Below are 23,077 nucleotides of genomic sequence, written 5' to 3' on the forward strand. Positions count from 1 at the left end.
AGCCTACTCAATGACTCCCGTTATGTTGGATTTATCTGCATTCACTTTCTACTTAACACAAATGTCTGAAGGATTTTTTCTGCTGAACGTATTAGCAAGTTTTGCATTAAATGTACTTCAGTTTGTTAAATTAAGAACATAGAATACTGAGTATTAGGGATGTCAAGCAATTAAAAAAATTGTGATTAATCGCGCTGTTAAACATAATAAAATACCATTTATTTAAATATTTTGGGTGTTTTCTACATTTTCAAATATACTGATTTCAATTATAACAGAATACAAAGTGTACAGTGCTCACTTTATATTTATTTTGATTACAAATATTTGCACTGTAAAAAACAAAAGAGATAGTATTTTTCAATTCACCTAATACAAGTACTGTAGTACAATCTCTTTATCATGAAAGTTGAACTTAAAAATGTAGAATTATGGACAAAAAAATAACTGCATTCAAAAATAAAACAAAGTCCACTCTGCCCTATTTTTTGTTCAGCTAATCGCTCAGACAAACAAGTTTGTTTACATTTGCAGGAGATAATGCTGCCCGCTTCTTGTTCACAATGTCACCTGAAAGTGAGAACACGTGTTCTCATAGCACTGTTGTAGCTGGCGATTCATATGTCCCTTCATGCTTCAACTATGATTCCAGAGGACATGTGTCCATGCTGATGATGGGTTCTGCTCGATAACAATCCAAAGCAGTGCAGACCGAAGCATGTTCATTTTCATCACCTGAGTCAGATGCCACCAGCAGAAGGTTGATTTTCTTTTTTGGTGGTTCGGGGTCTTTAGTTTCTGCATCAGAGTGTTGCTCTTTTAAGACTTCTGAATGCATGATCCACACCTCATCCCTCTCAGATTTTGGAAGGCACTTCAGATTCTTAAACCTTGGGTCATGGGCTGTAGCGATCTTTAGAAATCTTACATTGATACCTTCTTTGTGTTATGTCAAATCTGCAGTGAAAGTGTTCTTAAAATGAACAACATGTGCAGAGTCATCCTCTGAGACTACTATGACATGAAATATATGGCAGAATGCGCATAAAATAGAGCTGGAGACATACAATTCTCCCCCAAGGAGTTCAGTCACCAATTTAATTAACGCATTATTTGTTTAATGAGCGTCATCAGCATGGAAGCCTGTCCTCTGGAATGGTGGCCAAAGCATGAAGGGGCATACGAATGTTTAGCATAACTGGCATGTAAAAATACCTTGCAATGCCGGCTACAAAAGTCCCATATGCACACCTGTTGTCACTTTCTGGTGACATTGCAAATAAGAAGTTGGCAGCATTATCTCCCGTAAATATAAACAAACTTGCTTGTCTTAGTAATTGGCTAAACAAGCAGGACTGAGTGGACTTGTAGGGTCTAAAGTTTTGCATGGTTTTCTTTCTGAGTGCACTTATGGAACAAAAACAAAATAAATCTATGTTTGTAAGTTGCACTTTCACGATAAAGAGATTGCACTACAGTACTTGTATGAAGTGAATTGAAAAATACTGTTTATTTTTACAGTGCAAATATTTGTAATAAAAAATATAAAGTGAGCACTGTACACTTTGTATTCTGTGTTGTAATTGAAATCAATATATTTGAAAATGTAGAAAAACATCCACAAATATTTAATAAATTTCAATTGGTATTCTATTGTTTAACAATGCAATTAAAACTGTGATTAATCATGATTAATTTTTTTCAGTTAATCGCGTGAGTTAACGGAGATTAATCGACATCCCTACCGAGTATACAAAATAGCAAAGAATTCTATTTTGTGTTGCAATTCTGTACTTAACCATAGTATGTTTTGCACTTGCCTTAAATACCATTGATAAACCATATGTAAAGATCTTCCCAATTAAAAAAAAAGAGATTTATAAAGACGCATAAAATGTTTGACAGGGTTCCTTCCCCACTCTGAACTTTAGGGTACAGATGTGGGGACCCGCATGAAAGACCCCCTAAGCCTATTCTTACCAGCTTAGGTTAAAAACTTCCCCAAGGTACAAATTTTGCCTTGTCCTTGAACCGTATGCTGCCACCACCAAGCGTTTTAAACAAAGAACGGGGAAAGAGACCACTTGGAGACATCTTCCTCCCAGAATATCCCCCCCAAACCCTACACACCCCCTTTCCTGGAGAGGCTTGAGAATAATATCCTAACCAATTTGTTACAAAATCATCAGAGGCCCAAACTCCTGCATCTTGGAACAATAGAAAAATCAGTCAGGTTCTTAAAAGAAGGATTTTATTTTTTTTAAAAAATGGTAAAAATCATTTCTGTAAAATCAGGATGGAAAATACTTTACAGGGTATTCAGATTCAAAACACAGAGGATCCCCCTCTGGGCAAAACTTAAAGTTACAGAAACCAGGAATAAACCTCCCTCTTAACACAGGGAAAATTCACATAAAACAACAGATAAACTAATCTGCCTTGCCTGTCTTACCTATACTGGTTGCAATATTGGAGACTTGGATTAGGATGGGTTGGAGAAGATGGATTTCTGTCTGGCCTCTCTCAGTCCCAAGAGAACAACCACGTAAACAAAGAGCACAAAACAAAAGCCTTCTCCCCCCCACCCCAAGATTTGAAAGTATTTTGTTCCCTTATTGATCCTTTGGGTCAGGCGCCAGCCAGGTTAGCTGAGCTTCTTAACCCTTTACAGGTAACAGGATGTTGCCTCTGGCCAGGAGGGATTTTATAGCACTGTATACAGCAAGGTAGTTACCCTTCCCTTTATATTTATGACAATGTTAAGTTATGTTTTAAATTGATTCCACTTTTCATAGCATAAAGACAACACACAAACTAAAACAGAAAACTTAATATAGGTATAATTCTCATTAAGAGATAATATCTAAAACCATATCAACAGCACAAATTTTTAATAAATTGTAATAAATAAGGACAATTCTGAATAAAAGAAGATGATGCATTGAACAATTTAGATCAAATTAAATCTGGTAACACTTCAAGATTCATATTCACAAATTAACCCATTTCTCGGCAGTACATCTTCATTTCATTGTTCTTAGAATAATGGTGATGTACATTTGCTCATGTTCAAGTTTTACTGAGTATATAATCAGTGAGATCAGATAGATGAAGATTATTTACGAGATCAACAAATCAGTGTAGTCAGTGCAATATTTTTCTCTAAGTAAATGAAGATTAAAAACAAACACATGGCAAAGGATTAAAACAATGTGATTTAAAACCATGATTTTGAACCTGTGGTCCTTGGACACCTGGGGTTCCACAGACGATGTCTAAGGGATCCATGAAAGGTAACGATGAAAATAAAGTTTCAAATTCCACAAAAGACATTCAATTTTTCTGATCAATCAAAAGTATATGAATACCCCCACCTACCGGTCAAAATCTAAAAGTGTTGTCGTTACCATAGAAGCTCACAGTTTAGTGCCTTTTCTCACACTGTGTCAAATGCCAGGCCTAGCACATGCAACATTTATAATTACAGTTGGTTCAGTCAGTTTTAACCCTAAGACTTCTGTGGTCGGGGCCCATGCCCCACTGGTTGAATTTCCAAAGAGGTCCTCGATTTGGAATTTTTTTAGGGGTCAACAAATGAAAAAAAAAAGGGTTGAAAACCACAGATTTAAGAGACTACAAAGATAATGGTGGTCAGACGGTAGTGATTTGGAAGGCATTTCTGTTTCACATAGAGAAAGTTAAGAATATTTTTTTAAAGACTGCATAAATTTTAGGCTGAAAAATCTAATCTCCTTTAAGAATTCGAATCTGTTTAGAATTTACATGCCATAGTTTACACTATGGTACTACAAACACAGTACTCTCTGCCTAATTGGGACAACTCCCAGGGAACTGATTAAAACCTAACCATACTTAATAGCAAGGACTGTTGTTTAATGGGGATAGTAATTAATTTCTGGCACGATTTTGACAGCCATTAGCTCAAGAACTCCTGGAGCTACAATCCAGCTGTTGAATGGTGCCTAAGATGAGTTTCCAGGCCTGGTGGTTTATGAGATATTGGACTTTGGAGCTGATGGTGCTTTTTCTTCTTGGGCTGCTCTTATTTGAGACAGCAGCTTTTTTTTTTATGCCGTGGCAACAGTCACCATCCTTGCTGGAAACACAGGCCCCAATCCTGCATTGTGATCCCTAAGTAACACTTCACTTGAATGGACCACAATATAGGATCAGGGCCGCAGCAGGCAACTTTAATATTGGGAATGGAGACCTTATGACTGGACTTTTTTCTGCAGCCAGGGAAATGTGAGAAGATCGTAAGAGGCATAGAAGTAAAACTGGATTTTAAAAAAATAAATACTAGAAATTACACAAGGGCTGGTTCTGTGGCCATTATGTTCTACATGGAAGCACACGTATAAAAACCCAAACCATCACAAAGACTACACAAAAACCCAGCTGCACCTTTATGTTGGATAAGTGAATTAAAATCCCTGGATGAAAGGTGCTGTAAGTACAGAATATTGTTAATATTCCTGCTTAATTGGGGCACATTTCAGTGATTTAGTGATATGCAAAGGACAGAACTAGCATGAGAAACATGGTAAAGATATAAGCATCACTAAAAGCAGTTTTCAGTCCTCCTTTGCTGTGATACGTGTACAGAGTGATCCCATATCCTGGAAAACCAGGAATGTCCTTGTTTTCAGGGCCTGTGCATGTATGTTTTTTCAAAGCAGTGTTCTGTCCCAGTTTTTGTAACCCCGTGAAGACTCTGAGCAGCTGCAGGAGTTGTTAGCCAGCAAGGCTGGACACGAGGTTATCAAGTGCAGGGACCAGCTACCAACAGGCTGGCCACATACTGCCATGTTTCCTTCCTCTTCCATGAGCATGACAGACAGATCCTCTTGAAATCCTGGACTCTTTGAGGGCTAGTGCAGTTTCCTGCTCTTGTTTACAAAAGCTCTCTCTCCCCCTCCTTCCCAGGCACATAATCCTATTTCAAAGATGCTCGTAACCCTACTACACTGAACCAGGAACAGGACTGTAGGAGAGAAAGGGAAGCAAGTTGTAATCCTTTCTTTCATAAGTACAGCTTTTTCTCTTGGAAAAAATCTGGTCACCCTTATCTAGTCAGGAGATGTCAGAACAGCTTCACGACTGCTTAATCTTGGCTGTTAGCTTGCTTTTACGTGCCAACAACTTATGGTGATATGCTATGCAGAGAGTCTCACAGCTGCCACCAAGCAGGCTCATTCCCAACGCAGGTAGTGCCCTCCTCCCAACTCTGGGCTATCCTTTAAAACACAATGGGCCCCTGTAGCTTGACAACAATATTACTATCACTCTCTAAAGAAAGAAAAGGAGTACTTGTGGCACCTTAGAGTGACTAACAAATTTATCTGAGCATAAGCTTTCGTGAGCTACAGCTCACTTCATCGGATGCATGTAGTGGAAAATACAGTGGGGAGATTTTATATACATAGAGAACATGAAATAATGGGTGTTACCATACACACTGTAACAAGAATGATCAGGTAAGGTTAGCTATTAGCAGCAGGAGAGCGGAGGGAGAAAAAACCTTTTGTAGTGAGGTTCCCTGCCCCTCTCCTCCCCTCCCGCTGGTCATAGCTCACCTGACCTGATCACTCTTGTTACAGTGTGTATGGTAATTTTGACCATTTAACATTTTATTTTAAAATATAAAGTTATTTGGAAATTGAATAAAATAAATTGAAATTTGCTGTGTTTCAGTGTTAGTGAATCTGCATTTTTTTTTTTTTTTTGCCAAAAAACAAAACAAAAAAACCCATGACTTTCAGTCAAAAAGTTTCACTCTGTCATTGGTGATGAGCAAGGTGTCCTAATAAAGAAAATTATATTGGTTCAAGTTAATCCTGCCACTTTAGAGACTAAGAAACGAACAGAATACCACAATGCTTTCAGCTCCTCCTGAAGGAATTGCATTAGCAATTGAAGATAAAATCATTCCCAGAGGTGTGTAGACATTGATTCTGGACATACAACAATGAATTTTGGCACGGCAAGTTGCTGTATAGGTCTAAGAGCAATTCTGGTTAAGCAAAATGTGTTAAGATCAGTTCAGTTTTCTTCCATTGCACACTACGGGCCCATCTGTACTGAGAAACTCAATTTTAAGAGTGTTGAGCACCCTCACTGAACTCCATTTAAAGTGAATAGAAGCTACAAGAGTTTGCGAGCTCTGGAAAGTCAGGCTTTAGATAATTATACTAGATAAACAGCAGTAAAACCAATCTGGACTACAACATAACATTATTATTATTCATCTTATCTGACTGCCTAGAAGTCCCAGTCATGGATCAGGCCCCATTGTGCTAGGCACTGTATGAACACAGAACAAAATGACAATCCCTGTTCCAAAGAGATTACAATCTTGATCTTGTTCCAGTTTTCCAGATCAGTTCTTGAAAAGCTTTTGAAGTGAAAAATGTTGCAGTTTTATTGTGTGTTAAGAATGGAGCTGAAGTTAACAGTTAATGGCCTCCAGAATGCTTTCCATGTAGCTAAAGGAGGAGCGCACTGTTTCATAAATTTATTGATGAACATTCCTCCCGTCCCAACCAAGTACAAGTCACCACTGGAAAATTCTTGTGATAGGTTATTGAAATAAAGTGGGCACAGTCCACTATCTAAAAAGAGGATGATTTTTTCAGTGTAGGTATGTATGCCTAAACAAGGTAATGCTACTGATTTCAATTTGATTCATATTAGGGATTACTCACATGTAGAGTGGCAATGCACAAGAAGATTCAAGCTCTCTCAGATGGTCAGCACAATTCTAGATGACAAATGAGTGAAGTAAAATATTTATGAATTAAATGGTCCAATTCTACAGTGTGCTGAGCATCCTGAACTACCAATTAAATCCATGGCAGTTGAGGGCACTCTGTTTCTTTCAGGGTCAGGATCATGGTTTGTGAAGAGTTGTGGCATCTTTAAGGCAGAAAAAGCATTAAGAAAGATAAATAGATTTTATGAAATTGGACTACGGATGTCTTAGTGTATAATAATCAATGTAAGCAGAAGATTTTAAGTGCACCCTGCCCCCCAACTCCCTGCACCTCGCACCCCTCCTGCACCCCAACTCCCTGCCCTGAGCCCCCTGCCACACCCTGCACCCCAACTCCCTGCTCTGAGTTCCACCGCACCCTGCACCCCAACTCCCTGCCCTGAGCCCCGTTGTACCCCACACCCCTCCTGCACCCCAACCCCCTGCCCTGAGTTCCCTCCCACAGTCCACACCTCTCCTGTGCCCCTGCTGAGCCCCCTCCTGCACCCCAACCCCCTTCTCCGAGCACCCTCATACACCCCACACCCCTTCTCTGCCCCAATCCCTTGCCCTGCGCTCATTCCTGCACACTGCACCCCCTCCCACACCCTGCACTCCCTCCCACACCCCAACCCCCTGCCCCAGCCCTGCATACAATTTCCCCACCCAGATGTGGCCCTCGGCCCAAAAAGTTTGCCCACCCCGATCTACTCTCAGATATTATTTTAAAAGTTAACAGCAATAGAGGACCTTCTGTGCTGGAGGAAAGTGTAGAGAGGTAGAGCATGTTAATTATTGCAGTTGGAGAAGAAAACGAATTTGTAAAAAACAAACTGGACTCAACTGAAAACCAAGTCAAGTTACATGAAGAGGATTATGGATTTTTCCACCAAATCTTGTGTGGAGGAAGTCAAATTATCTGTATAAATTTCTTCAAACTGACTGCCTTACGTTTTAGGCTTTACCATTTCCACATAGATTGATTCCTATTAAGAAATCAGAAAGCTCAAGAATTAAACACAGGATTTTAATCACCACAAAATGCAAGTGACCTATGTTCTGAACATAGCTGTGGAAACGGATTATATTTTCTACATGATTTCTATAATCAGATTTTACAATTACTATATTCCTGATTCTATAAAGAAAAGCATTTGAAAACACTAATCAATTAACATTTTTTAGGGGTAGCTTCTTCCCTGACAGGTACAGTATATCAAAACAACAAACCTCTTTCTGCTTTAGATGAAACTGACCATTTTATATTGAAGAAAGGGAGAGAGATTTGACAGAGTCCACATTGCAGTCATAATATCATCCAGACATTTTCTAGTTTTATTCCACAGGGATCACTGAATGTCAGACCTTATTTCCAAATGCCTACTTTGTTGACCATTTACACTGCTTTACCAAGTCTTACACTGTGCTGCATAGATAGTATAAGTATTAGGACTGAACGTAAGTAGTTTTCCTGAATGTGTGCAAATTATCCAATATATGGATGTGTACTTATCTCTGCTCATTGGTTCTCTTACATATGAAGAAATGCAGAAAGCAATAAGAATAGTTTTGGTTTCTGACTGGGACATAACTTTATCCTGAGTTATTTGCAGTGATATTCTGAAGGTACTGCACAGGAATGAGATTGTTGTTAAACATCGGACAGTTTTGCAAGACTGATGTCTCTGAGAAGCACTTATTTCATCAATTTCTATCATCATTTATTATATTGCATAAGGAAGGAGAGGGCTCAGACTCAAGCAAGAACATACAAGATTGTAGAATTTTTAACAGAAAATAACAAACAGGGATCCAACAAGCAGGTAAGGCTCAATCTCTTTCAGGTTATGTTAATATTTAACAAACTAGGTTCAAACACTCATCACAGCTTTTTATTTAACCCTGAGTTAAAGGATCCAGCCACAGGCCCTGTTGAGGTGGCAGCACTTCAGAAATGAGTCTGGCAGTCTCAACCTAGCTCGCTTCTTATGGTCATCTCAGAAACCACTAGACAATTTCGCACAATTAACAGTGCCCGATCTATGACTCCGGGTGCTGTAGATTAGGATTAATATGTATCTGCAGATTTGGGTAGAAAAGAACATAACAGTGGCCTTACTGGGTCAAACCATTAGTTCATCTAGCTTAGTATCCTCCCTTCTGACAGTGGCCAGTAACAAAAGTTTCAGAGGGAATGAACAGAATAGGGAAATTTATAGAGTGATCCCTGTCCTTCTGTCCCAGATTCTAGCAGTCAAAGATTTCGGGACACCCAGAACACGGGGTTGCATCCCTGACCATCTTGGCCAATAGCTAATATCTTTCATGAACATGTCATTCTTTTTCCACCCTGTTATACTTTTGGCCTTCACAACATCCCCAGCAATGAGTTCCACAAGTTGCCTGAGCGTTGTGTGAAGTACTTCATTTTGTTTTTTTAAACCTGCTGTCTATTAATTTTATTAGGTGACCCCGGTTCTTGTGTTATGTTATTCACTTTCTCCACAATACTCATGATTTTATGGACCTCTACCATATCCCCCTTAATCATCTCTTTTCTAAACTAAACAGTCCACAACTTCTTAATCTCTCCTCATAGGGAAGTTGTTCCATACTCCTAATAATTTTTGTTGCCATTCTCTGTACTTTTTCCATTTCTAACGTATCTTTTTTGAGATGAGGTGATCAGAACGGCATGCAGTATTCAAGGTATGGGTATACCATGGATTTATATAGTGGCATTATGATATTTTCAGTCTTATTATCTATCCCTTTCCTAATGGTTCCTAACATTCTGTTAGCTTTTTTGACTGCTGCAGCACATAGAGCAGATGTTTTCAGAGAGCTATCCACAATGACTCCAAGATCTCTTTCTTGAGCAGTAACATAATTTAGACCCCACCACCTTGTATGTATAGTTGGGATTATGTTTTCCAATGTGAATTACTTTTTATTTATCAACACTGAATTTCATCTGCCATTTTGTTGCCCAGTTACAAAGGGATCTCACAAAACTGGGTAACCCTTTGGTCAGCTTTGGAGTGAACTATCTTGAGTAATTTGATATCATCTGCATATTTGCTACTTCACTGTTTACCCCCTTTTCCAGATCATTTATAAATATGTTGATCTGCCCTGGTTCCAGTACAGATCCTTGGGGGATCCCGCTATTTACCAATCTCCATTGTGAAAACTGACCATTTATTCCTTCACTTTAACCAAATATTTGTTTTAACCTTATCTTTTAATCAGTTAGTGATCCATGAGAGAACCTTTCCTATTAGCCATGATTACTTATTTTGCTTAAGAGCCTTTGATGTGGGACCTTGTCAAAGGCTTTCTGAAACTCCAATTACACTATATCAACTGGATCACCTTGTTCACATGTTTACCAATACCCTGAAAGAATTCTCGTGAACTTGTGAGGCATAATTTCTCTTTACATGCCTCTTTCCCAAAATATCATGTTAATATGTGTCTGATAATTCTGTTCATTATGATCATTTCAACCAGTTTGTCTGGCAATGAAGTTAGGCTTACTAGCCTGTAACTGCCAGGATTGCATCTCAAACCTTTTAAAAAAAATCAGTGTTGCATTAGTTACCCGCCAGTCATCTGGTACACAAAGCTGATTTAATAATAGGGTACGTACCACAGTTAGTAGTTCAATTACATGCATGAGTTCCTTCAGAACTCTTCAGAGAATACCATTTGGTCCTGGTGACTTATTACCATTTAATTTAAAACTTGCTCAGCATCTAATGAAAGCTATTGCAATTGTCATCCACTTCCATAAATGCTCTTTTCACTCAAACCATTTAAAAAAGGAAAAGGATTCAAATGCTGTTTATGAATAATTGACAGACTACTGCTTAATTAACTGAGAAACACACTAGTATAGATATAGACAGTAGAAAAGCCTACTCGTTGTTAGGATAAACTAACCCAGTATGGAAGAAACCTCAATAGTTATATACTATTAAAGAAAATAAGTTGAAGTACTTTCAAATTAAAAGTAATATTAAGGGAAGAAGGATGATTTTGTAGTGAAGCCACAAGTCTGAAAGACCTGGATTTTATCTCTGACTCTGCCATTGACTTCCTGTAATACCTTGGGCAAGTCATTTGACCTTTGCATGTCTCAGTGGTCTTCCCCTTTCCCAACACTTTATCTATGAGGAAAAGATCCCCCTTTTTTATAATTTTATGCACACATTCACAATCACAGGTTATACTAGGTGCTTTACAGAACAAATAAAGTAAGAGCCTTGATCCAAAGTGTTTACAATTGAGTTTATCCTCATTCATTGCAGCACATCTGAAGTACAGCAGAGGTTAATGAGAGACACAGATCATAGCAATAAAGTCACATGGTTATTCAGTTATGCTAGGTGCACATCTTGATGGTTCAGTTAATTTAATAAAAACAATGTTTTGTGTGAGACAGAGCCTGGCCTAGGAATTATATAAGAGATATTTCAGATGGGTGCCATGGTAAGTGGCATTCCCCACCACTGAATTTGTACTTGCAGGGATCTCCTCTCTCTACATCTGAATATTGCTATGTCCCTGACACGCATCATTTTCCAGGGAGAATTCTTCCATTATTTTATAATAGTCAACCATGGATTGATGCTTATTTTAAGTGTATACAGACTTTTTGGATAAGAATTTTAACAGAAGAGGGATTAGGAAACAGAATTTCCAATTCCCACCACAGTCAGAAAAAAAAATAATGCACAATTCAATGGAACTACTAGATCATTAGCACACAGGAATAGGTATACAAAATAACTTAACAGCTTTGAAGCAAGAAAAGTCAATTTAATCCTATATGCAAACATGCAGAGTTGACAAGTTTCAAGGCATACATTATTGCAGTTAACACTTACCTGTAAACAATTCTCTCTCTGTGTAAGTCCTCCAAGCCGCAGCACAGCTCTGCAGCATAGAAAACAGCCCTTTCTTCATCAAAGCCAGGATTTCCCATGTTGTAAATGTGAAACTTCAAATCCCCTCCATTCATAATGGTTAATACTAAACAAAGGGCATCTTTAGTCTCATAGGTGTAGGATAAACTAACCTAAAGACAAAAAATACTTGTTGGTTCATTCATGACCCCCAATTTCATCCCTTCTTTCTAATTCAGTCAGTAGATAGTACTTTTATAATCAACCAATTAGGCAATAGGTTAACTCTGCCAATGTTACGTTTTGGACAACCAGCCATTTTAATTTTCCAGAGAATATGGGAAAAACCCCAAACAATCACCATTGTTAATTTTGGGGCAAAAGAATCCAAGCTGATCATCAGCCAAGACCAATACAGACTAACACGGCTGTTACTCTGAAACCTGACAGTATGATTAAAAACTTGTACAGGAGAATGGCTTATGCCCCCTGAAACACCACCCAGACACTGGATCTCTTATTGACAGTGCTCTTCAGTTTTCAGTCCACATGGATGAAGATAATAACTTGCACACAGAATACCTTTCCATGTACACTCAGAAATGAGTGATCACTGTTTCTAAAAAGTGAGACTTAGAGAAGCACAGAGAGCTGTAAATTGCCCCAAGTCTGACAGAGTCAATGACAGACCAAGGTATATAACCCAGAATGCCCAACTTCAAGTCCCTTACTCTAGTGGCTAGAGTAGTAATTTCCTTTCTTGATAACAGCACCCTTTAACCGTGAAATGAAGAGCTGCACGAAGCCAAGCATAGTATCTCCTCTCATTGGTTAGCTGGAGGCACAGTATCCAGAATGAGGCACCAGCAGGGCAGACAGAGAAGTGAAAAAGTCATAGGGGGAGGAGGAGACAAACAAAATAAAAATACAAAAAGTGGAAAAAAGCTACATCAGAACTGCCACAGGAGTCTGTATAGCATCCTGCATACAAAATACATCTCAAAATGTTTGTTTAAATTCAGTACAAACAGAAACACACATCATACATTGTCCAAGAAGTGAGGTGTGGACAGTATGGTAAATAAAAGTGAAACACTCAGTTATAAAGCCAATATAAAGCCAGACACTTAAGGTATGTCTACACTGCAATTAAAAACCCGCAGCTGGCCTGTGTCAGCTGACTCAGGCTCATGGGGCTTGTGCTGCAAGGCTGTTTCATTGCAGTGTAGACTTCCAGGTTCAGGCTGGAGTTCAGGCTCAAGGACCCTGCAAGGTGGGAGAGTCCTAGAGCCTGGGCTCCAACCTGAACCCGGAAGTCTACTGTCAAGGTTCCTCCCCCACTCTGAACTCTAGGGTACAGATGTGGGGACCTGCATGAAAAACCTCCTAAGCTTATCTTTACCAGCTTAGGTCAAAACTTCCCCAAGGTACAAAATATTCCACCCGTTGTCCTTGGACTGGCCGCTACCACCACCAAACTAATACTGGTTACTGGGGAAGAGCTGTTTGGACGCGTCCTTCCCCCCAAAATACTTCCCAAAACCTTGCACCCCACTTCCTGGACAAGGTTTGGTAAAAAGCCTCACCAATTTGCCTAGGTGACTACAGACCCTTGGATCTTAAGAACAATGAACAATCCTCCCAACACTTGCACCCCCCCTTTCCTGGGAAATGTTGGATAAAAAGCCTCACCAATTTGCATAGGTGACCACAGACCCAAACCCTTGGATCTGAGAACAATGAAAAAGCATTCAGTGTTTTACAAGAAGACTTTTAATAAAAAATAGAAGTAAATAGAAATAAAGAAATCCCCCCTGTAAAATCAGGATGGTAGATATCTTACAGGGTAATTAGATTCAAAAACATAGAGAACCCCTCTAGGCAAAACCTTAAGTTACAAAAAAGATACACAGACAGAAATAGTTATTCTATTCAGCACAATTCTTTTCTCAGCCATTTAAAGAAATCATAATCTAACACATACCTAGCTAGATTACTTACTAAAAGTTCTAAGACTCCATTCCTGGTCTATCCCGGCAAAGACCCAGCATACAGACAGACACAGACCCTTTGTTTCTCTCCCTCCTCCCAGCTTTTAAAAGTATCTTGTCTCCTCATTGGTCATTTTGGTCAGGTGCCAGCGAGGTTACCTTTAGCTTCTTAACCCTTTACAGGTGAGAGGAGCTTTCCCCTGGCCAGGAGGGATTTCAAAAGGGGTTTACCCTTCCCTTTATATTTATGACATCTACGCTACAATGAAACAGCCCTGTGGCCCGAGCCCTGCAAGCCTGAGTCAACTGGCACAGGCCAGCTGCACGTGTCTAATTGCAGTGTAGACAGACCCTAAGAGCCACAAACAAGAAGAGATTATGTGCTTTCAGAGATCTTTCCAGAGATAAAAAGTTGATGAGATGAAGAAATATAGGGACGTTGTTCCAGACCACAGAACTGAAGAAGGAAGCCTAGTATCTATGGCAAGATTGTGTGAAAAAGAGGTAAAACTAGAGACACACCCTGTGGCTATTTCTAGACTAGAATTCTTGCTGAGGCTGGTACTCAAGTTAACTGGCAATTAAATGACTTGACACCACAAATATTTGTTCCAGTAAACAGAACATTGTGGCTTACCCTAGAATTCAGTGGGTCTTGATTAGCATTTACAAAGTAGAGATAACTGGCAGTTGATTAACTTGCAGTAAAATCTCTAGCCTAGACATAGCCTGTGTGTGAAGCAAGTCTGTGGAAATATTTAAAAATGCAGAAGGCAGTTTTAAACTGGATCCTATTCAATGTACACGTGCAGTGGCAATTTTCCTATCAAAACTGTGTCTCATTCATATTCCTCATCCTGCCCATGTGCTATATGTGTTGATGTTAGTGCATGTTTGGGAAACTCAGCTATTCCTTAGTTCCTCAAGGTGCAGCAAGTCAGAAGATTTTATTTGCTTCATGTGCGAAACACTTTGAGATGTCTTCCTACACAAAAACCTGGGCAATAAGGTGACTGGCTAACAGAGGTACAGATGGTTAGGCTGATATATCTATGCAACAGATAAACTAGGTTAGAACCAAGTTGCAGCCTGATAATCCCATTCTAGCCCTGACTGTAAGTAGAGTTGACATGTGATACAACCACATATTAGAAATAGTGTGTCAAATAAGGGCAAAAGTCAAATGCAGAGTCAGTCATCTTATAACCTTATATCTGCAATGTAGACAGGTCTTTACGGTGCTCTGCTATTCCCACTAGACAAATGCAACTCCCAAGTGAAATGAAGTTGGAACTACCCTCTAATTCTTTCACGTATAAATCCCATGAGAGGGAGATTCAATATTACATATTTTATTTCTCAGAGACAGACAGAATGGTGGCTACCCTTATCAATTTTTCAGGATTCTATATTGACAAATTCTATGATGCATGAGTTAGTCTTTAAAGTTAACTGGCCTTCATTTTAAAGGACTTGAACATTTTAGCTTTTATAGGTAGCTAAATGCTCATTACTATGAACAGATGGGATTAGCATTGGTCACAGAATGGAAAGAGAGTCAATATTAATAGATTAAAGGCAGAGGGAACATTATCTAATTTACTCTTCGGCATAAAAAACACCATAGAATTTTTCCTGTGATTCTTGTATCAAATCCAATAACATCTGTTTGAGCAAAAGCATATATTTTTTAAAGACATATTTATTCTTGTCAAAAGATGGATAATCTATCACATCCCCAGGTAAATTGTTCTAACAGTAAATTATGCTCACTTAAAAATGTGCACCTTATTTCTAGTCTGAAGTTGTCTAGCTTCAGGTTTCCAGCCATTATATTATACCTGGTCTACTAAATTAAAGAGCAATTTTTTTCCCCATGTAGAAACTTTTAAAATGTGATCAAATTACCTTTAAAACCTTTTATTGGATAAACTAAACTGATTGAGCTTCTTTAATCTCTCATTTTAAGGCTGCTTTTTAATTTTTTTTTCCAGTTTGCCAACATAGTTTTTAAAAAGTGTTGAGACCAGACTGGACATAATCAGAGTAGATAAAAAATATTTTTTAATTTGAAAATTGGATTTGTTTAAAATGAAATTAATTTATTTTTAAAAAATAAACCTGTTTAAAATTATATTTGAAATGACAATCTCTGTTAAGGTCTAAACTTAATATAATGTATTCAAATAAAAAAATATACTGCATTAATGCACCCTTCTTTAGTTATACACATCAGAGAAAACCTCTAACTTCTGAGGTCAACTCAGCCTGCATTAAGTAAGTATTTGTATTATTTTCAGTCTTTAAAATGGAAGTGAATCTGGATATTTACACTTTTCCAAATGCAAGTTCTTTCAGTTTCTGTTGTGTACAAAAGCTTTTGCCTTAATTATTTTTGGTTTCAGTTTAGCTAGTAGGTGCAGAGAGAATGTTTTCTTCATTTGTACTATTTCCTTTGAAGTCAAGTAACCAACTGAGAGATGATGAAGCAGGAAAGCTTGTTTTCCTCTTCCAACCTATAAACAAAAATCAGGTGGGAAGAGGATGAAATCTATTACTTCTAAAAACTTGATGGATATGTGGTCAAATTTTCAAAGAGATATTTAAGTACCTGATGAAATCTTCAAAAGTCTCTGAACAGATTACGTGCCTAATGTCCATTGATTTCAATAGTAGTTAGGCACCTCCCCCAGTTTAGGCACTTTTGAAAAGCCCACTACGCAGCTAAGTTTTTAGGCACCTAAATACCTTTGAAAGCTGGCCCATTGTGATCAGAAACAGTCAATTCACTAAACTACTGTAAATATTTCATTTAATATAACAGGGGTGATCAAACTGTGGCTCAGGAGCCGCATGCGGCTCTTTTAGAATTAAAGTGCGGCTCGCGGAGCTCCCAATGCCCCCACCATTCTCCACCTACCAGACTTGGGAAAGGGAGGGGGAACTTGGATCCTCTGCCTTGCAGTAGGGTAGTGGGGTATGGGCTTCTGCCCAGTGGGAAGGGGATTGTCGGGGCTTCTGTCCCACAGGAAACCCCTGCCAGGGCTCAGGGCTTCAGCAGGGGGCAGCTGAAGCCCCGAGCCCCAGCAGGCACCTCCAGTGGGACAGAAGCCCCAAGCCCCAGCAGGCACGCCCCGGCTCTCCAACTTCTGAAGATTGTCTTATGTGGCTCGGGGGGGGGGGGTGGAGTGGGGGGGGGGAGGTGGGTCATAAAGTTTGGCCATCCCTGTAATAAGTTAATTTTCCAACATATTTAAGGTAGTTTTATTTATCTAGATATAAATATCTAGGGAACTTTTAGCACACAGCATCAGGTGCATGACGGCAGTTAGTGCATGACACATTGGAGGACTATAGATTTATACCCCAGTCTACTGCACGCTAACTGTTCACCTAAACATAAAAAAACAAAAGCAAACCACACTTTTAAATGTTGGCTCTGTGCAATTTGAATTGAATTCCAATGTCCATCTTGACACAAATGAGTAAAAGAGGTCATCTAGTAAAAACAAAGGTGGCATTCACTATTCTAACATAATAAAAATGTAAAAAAAAAAAAATCACAATTAAGAATTTGCATAAATGTATGTTAAAGCATTATACTTTCTTAAATACATGTGTACCTATGTAAAGCAGTGGTTCTCAACGTGCAGACTGCACGTGGCCCAATTAGCACACAGCTGTGGCCCAGCCAGTCCACTGGCTGCTTTCTGGCTCTGCATGGTAGGCTCAGGGTCCAGGCTGCAGGCTCCTGCCTGCCCTACACAGTACCACACCAAGGTCGGGGTCCAGGCTGTGGGCTCTGGGCTGCCCGCCCGGCCCTGCACAGCAGCAGAGTCCCCAACCCTGCACTGTCTCCCGGCCCCGCATAGTGGGGTCAGGGTCCCTGCCGCCTGCCCTGCACCCAGCGCTTTGCTCCTGGCCCCACTCTGTGGAGGGGACTCTGGGCACTGTGGTTCTCAACCTGCAGCCTAGGTAACACTTTGTGGGCCGCATATGCATATGATGGGTCTTCACAGATCTAAAGCTAGATTCACAAAGGGTCTTAGGCACCTAGAAAAACCACAGGAACAACACTGCAATCCACAAAGCCTGAGTTAGGCATCCAGGCTCCCAGTACAATGAATGGGGAGAGAGAAGTGCCTTAGACTACGATTCACAAAAGTCAGCCTGCTAGGTGGGGAGCTGCCTAAGCTAGCAAATGCAAGATGCTGGCGAGAGGGGTGTGTGCTAAGCCCTGCCACTCTCACAGAGATAGGCACCTAAGTCAGGACTGTAGGAGGGTGTCTATATCTGTGATTCTAAGCTGTGAATCCTCTCCTGAAGGGAAGCACCTAAGGCCTGTTTTTGCAAGAAGCCAGGGGGAAAGAGGGTAGAGGAAAAGAAGGAGGAGCACCTCCCTTATAACTTTTAGTCGAAGCAGGGATGTGGGAGCGCTCCGGTTCAAGTCACCCCTACATCTGAGGAGAAGGGATTTGAACAGAGATCTGCTACCTCTCAAGTGAGTGCCCTAACCACTGGGCTATAGGATATTCTGATGAGGCTCACCCTCAGTTTCTCCTATTGAAGCTGTTGTACTTTGGATAAACAACTGAATAGTAATTGGGCTAGACAGAGAGAGAAAAAAGCACCAGTATAAGAATGACTCAATAGCCCGGATTAATGTTCTAGCCATCAAACAGCACCCATCCTCCCACCCATGGAATTAGGACCCAGTCTTATGAGGTACTGGGCACACTGTGCTAGTCCCATTTTTTTATTTTGGGGCTGAGAAGGAAATTTTCCTCTCACTGCCAGATTGGCCCAGGCGGCCTGGGTTTTTTTTCCACCTTCCCCAAAGCTCATTAGGGACCCAGTGGAGTAGGTAAGAAAGTTAGGTCAAGATGTCACATCTTAGTAGGGAGCAGGTATCCAGTGTCCAATTAGCTGATAAACCAGAGTTGGAAGGGGATTTAAGGGAAGGTCTCCTGTAAAGAAGCCTGGGGCTTCTAAAGTCTGATACAGTGGGGAAACAACCCTCCCTTTTCCCAGCGTCCCTTAACTTTCACATGAGGGGCAGGCAGCAGGGTCCCAGCAATAGCCTGGGACCAGGTTGGGAAAGGGAAGTCCCAAATAGAAGGAAATAGAGGAAAGAATGAAGACCTGAACTGAATGATTTATTGCTGAGTAATCCCACATAAATTAATACAGCTGCCACCTAATTAAGCTAAATCCTTTGCATCCTCATCCTGAGTAGCCATCCACCTCTCAAGGATGGTCTAGATAATACTTATCTTTGAAAAGTCATGGATGATGGGAGAGATTCCAGAAGACTGGAAAAGGGCAAATGTAGTGCCAATCTATAAAAAAAGGGACATAAGGACAAACCAGGGAATTACAGACCAGTCAGCTTAACTTCTGTACCCAGGAAGATAACGGAGCAATTAGTTAAGCAATCAATTTGCAAACATCTAGAAGATAATACGGTGGTAAGTAATAGTCAGCATGGATTTGTCAAGAACAAATTGTGTCAAACCAACCCGACACCTTTCTTTGACAGGGTAACAAACCTTGTGGATGGGGGCAGGGAGAAGCAGTCAATACTGTCTCCCATGACCTTCTCAGAAACAAACTACGGAAATGCAACCTAGATGGAGCTACTATAAGGTGGGTGCATAACTGGTTGGAAAACTGTTCCCAAAGAGTAGTTATCAGTGGTTCACAGTCATGCTGGAAGGGCATAATGAGTGGGGTCCCACAGGGATCAATTCTGAGTCCAGTTCTGTTGAATATCTTCATCAATGATTTAGAAGATGGCACAGAGAGTACACTGAAAGTTTGCGGACAATACCAAGCTGGGAGGGAGGAGTTGCAAATGCTTTGGAGGATAGGATTATAATTCAAAATGATCTGGACGAAATGGTCTGAAGTAAATAGGATGAAATTCAATAAGGACAAATGCAAAATACTCCATTTAGGAAGGAACAATCAATTGCACACATACAAAATAAGAAATGATTGTGTAGGAAGGAGTACTGCGGAAAGGGATCTGGGGGTCATAGTGGACCACAAGCTAAATATGGGTCAACAGTGTAACACTATTGCAAAAAAAGCAAACATCATTCTGGGATGTATTAGCAGGAGTGTTGTAAACAAGACACAAAAAGTAATTCTTCTGCTTTACTCTGCACTGATTAGGCCCCAACTGGAGTACTGTATCCAGTTGGGTTTGTTTAGTCTGGAAAAGAGAAGACTGAGAGGGTACATGATAAAAGGTTTTCAAGTACATAAAAGGTTGTTACAAGGAAGAAGGAGAAAAATCATTCTTCTTAACTGCTGAGGATAGGACAAGAAGCAATGAGCTTAAATTGCAGCAAGGAAGGTTTAGGTTGGACATTAGGAAAAACTTCTTAACTGTCAGTGTGGCTGAGCACTGGAATAAATTGCCCAGGGAGGTTGTGGAATCTCCATCATTGGAGATTTTTGAGAACAGGTTAGATAAACATCTCTCAGGGATGATCTAGAGAATACTTAGTCCTGCCATGAGTGCAGGGGACTGGACTAGATGACCTCTTGAGGTCCCTTCCAGTCCTAGGATTATATGAATTAAAGTCACATTAGCATTTTAAAACTTTCATACAGGGAAGAGTGTTACGGTATAGGTGGATGTAGCAAGATCAAATAAAGTTTCAGTTTTAATATCCAGTGCAGCCTTGTGGCACCTTAGAGACTAACCAATTTATTTGAGCATGAGCTTTCGTGAGCTACAGCTCACAGCTCACGAAAGCTCATGCTCAAATAAATTGGTTAGTCTCTAAGGTGCCACAAGTACTCCTTTTCTTTTTGCGAATACAGACTAACACGGCTGTTACTCTGAAACCAGTGCAGCCTTATAACTTATACTTGCGGGAAAATGATTGTGGATTGTGAGCCTTGTCTTCACAGGCGGAAAAATATTATCCTTTATACAGGAATCTATTTACGCATGGCTTAAGATGCTAATGAGATTTCTTTGGCCAGCCTGGTTTCCCTTCTCTAAGCTACCAGAATTCTATGTTTGTTTAGAATAAAGTTTATCTTCTCCTATGCAGAATCTATAAAAGCAAAAACTTAGAAGCTCAAGCACTTTACAACTCTCTCTGAAACATAAAACAAAATACATCTATTAATGGATTTTAACTAGACATTTACCGATAGCTAATCTTTAAATAATAGCAATTCACTAATAAAGATAGATGATCCTAGCTGGAAAAACAGTTTTCTTAGCATATGTATTCCTTGTATTTTAGGCCATCACATCTGTTATTTAGTGATCAGGGCTGTGAGTTGATCATAATTTATTGGGAAATGTCATGGTGAAAGAGTTGAGACATGGAAATGATGTTGAGTTAAAAACCATCAGCACTCATACTTTTTATTTTATACCCACAGCAGCTTTTCAATTTACCTCCCTTTCAACTGTATTGCATAGGCAGTGAGAACTTTCTGACATCGAAACTGCTGTAGAGCAGCTACTTTTCATAATTCTCTTAGCATGTATATGGCATTATAGTGATGAATGTGATTGAAATAGCTACAGATATAAGAAACAAATATATACATTTAAAAACTTAAATAGGTGATCTTATAGACCTTCGGGGAATTATAGTTCTCATTAGTATAGTATATTGTACTACCACTGTGTTGTCATTGACCTCCTGGTTCCCATGCAGTCTATGGTTGAACTCTGCAGCTCTCCATTATGACCTCTCAGTATTCATCCACTTACCATACTATTCACCCACAGCATTCAAAAGTCTTAAGAAGTTAAAAGTTGTGTATTTTTGTTGGGGAAAAAACTGATAGAATGGAAACCATGATTCCAATGAAAGTCAAAATAAAGGTCTAACCTCCCAAGTTGCTCAGGAATAGCAGTAGGATTCAGAAGAAGCAAGTATAGATTTGGGGAGAGGTGTGGAGCAATAAGACTAAGGAGAACATTACTAAATTGAGTGGCCATATTAGCAACCATTGGCTGCAGCAAAAGTAGGATCACATTCCTCATTCAGATCACAGTCTGGCCCTCTTTTAAATAGGGAGAAATTTACCAGAATTATATACATTAACATAAGACAAAGCACCGTGGCTGTAGACTAGACAAAACTGATAGGCCAGAAATAACACATACATCCCACGCAGACCTAAAAGGTACAGGGTAACATTGCAAAGATAATTGTGTAACTGAACTATTAAGCACAGTTGAGCCGATTTTAATTATGGAAGAGTATTGCTGACCAGCTGCCACTGGAAGAGATATGAATATAGTCAGGCCTATGAGAGACAAACTTGTATATTTCACAAGGCCAGAAATATATACTTACTACAAATCTACTATTCACTTTTTCTAAAATTCTTTTTTCATTTAATGCCATCGATTCTCCCTTTCTCTTCTTTATTCTCTTTTTTTCTAGCTTTTTACAAGCATACATTTTTCCTGTTGCCCGCACTTGGCAAGCACATACCTAATGGAAAGAGGAAAGATATGTCAGATGTATCAGATTTTAATACTGGAACAAAAACAGTTTTCTCTTTTCTAAACCCCCTCTGGAGCCAGAGGACAAGTAAAATACAGGAGAATCAACTAAACTGTTTCATGGGTGGACACACTGGGTTGTTTGTTTTTTGGGGGTTTTTTTTGTAATAACCATGAAAAAAGAATTGCTACACAAACCAACTGTCTTGTTAGGTGCAAGTGTTTAAAAGTAAAAATGCTGCCTGTTCGGTTTGGTAAATTGACAAATTACAAATGATCTAATCAAATCTGTTATTTATTCAAGGAACGAAGAGTGTAAGTCACCTTTTCCCCGTGTTCAAGGAGTTGCAAACACAAGTAGAGATCTCACAGTACTCACCTCTCCAAATCCTCCTTTGCCTAGTACTCGGTAATGTCTAAATGTGTTCTTGGTTACTGGTTGCCTAATTGACAGAATGGAATAATTACTGGTCTCACTTCCAATTATATTTCTTTTTGTTTTTCTTTCAGAGCCCTGTTTGTTTCTGTTTCTTCCCTCTTTTCCTATATAACTTCCATGACCACCAGACTACCCAATGCCTTTCCTTCAGCTGAGTGGATGAAAGGATTAGAATACAAACTGAATACCAAAGGAAAGGTACTTTTGCTCATGGACACTAGCTCCCCCTTGTGGGAAGCAAGCAGTCACTACAAGCAGAATGAACGAAAATTTAGGATCTATGCCACCCCACCGCCATGCATGTTAGTTGTTCTTCTCATGCATGGTTTGTGAGGAGACAATGTTTCAAGCTGGGATTTTCAAGTGTTCACCGACTCAATTCTGTTCCCACTGAAGCCAATACAATTTTTACCACCTTGCTTGTTCTATGTTTCAGAGGTATTTGGTCTAGTTTTCCTCCTGCATCTACGTCTA

The 23,077-nt window shown here is 39.6% G+C and overlaps 1 protein-coding gene and 1 long non-coding RNA gene across 8 annotated transcripts in view; one reads left to right on the plus strand and one right to left on the minus strand.

Annotated features, from left to right (window-relative positions):
• The window catches only part of LOC140910802 (uncharacterized), a 64,374-nt gene that overhangs the window by 23,045 nt on the left and 18,252 nt on the right, over window positions 1-23,077 (plus strand). For both annotated transcript variants that reach the window (XR_012158739.1, XR_012158738.1), the window contains exons 4-6: window positions 19,213-19,319; window positions 22,469-22,573; window positions 22,675-22,801. This is a non-coding gene — a long non-coding RNA (uncharacterized lncRNA). The remainder of the gene's footprint in view (window positions 1-19,212; window positions 19,320-22,468; window positions 22,574-22,674; window positions 22,802-23,077) is intronic.
• Window positions 1-23,077, minus strand: part of GRK4 (G protein-coupled receptor kinase 4) — an 83,022-nt gene that overhangs the window by 17,142 nt on the left and 42,803 nt on the right. For 5 of the 6 annotated variants that reach the window (XM_073342660.1, XM_073342662.1, XM_073342658.1 and 2 more), the window contains exons 7-9: window positions 22,544-22,607; window positions 22,013-22,153; window positions 11,665-11,855 (exon numbers count right to left, since the gene is read on the minus strand). In XM_073342660.1, the coding sequence (XP_073198761.1) occupies window positions 11,665-11,855; window positions 22,013-22,153; window positions 22,544-22,607 (396 nt within the window). The remainder of the gene's footprint in view (window positions 1-11,664; window positions 11,856-22,012; window positions 22,154-22,543; window positions 22,608-23,077) is intronic. The other variant, XM_073342664.1, reaches the window with a different exon arrangement.

Source organism: Lepidochelys kempii, chromosome 4 (genome assembly GCF_965140265.1).
Source record: "Lepidochelys kempii isolate rLepKem1 chromosome 4, rLepKem1.hap2, whole genome shotgun sequence".
Taxonomy (NCBI): domain Eukaryota; kingdom Metazoa; phylum Chordata; order Testudines; family Cheloniidae; genus Lepidochelys; species Lepidochelys kempii.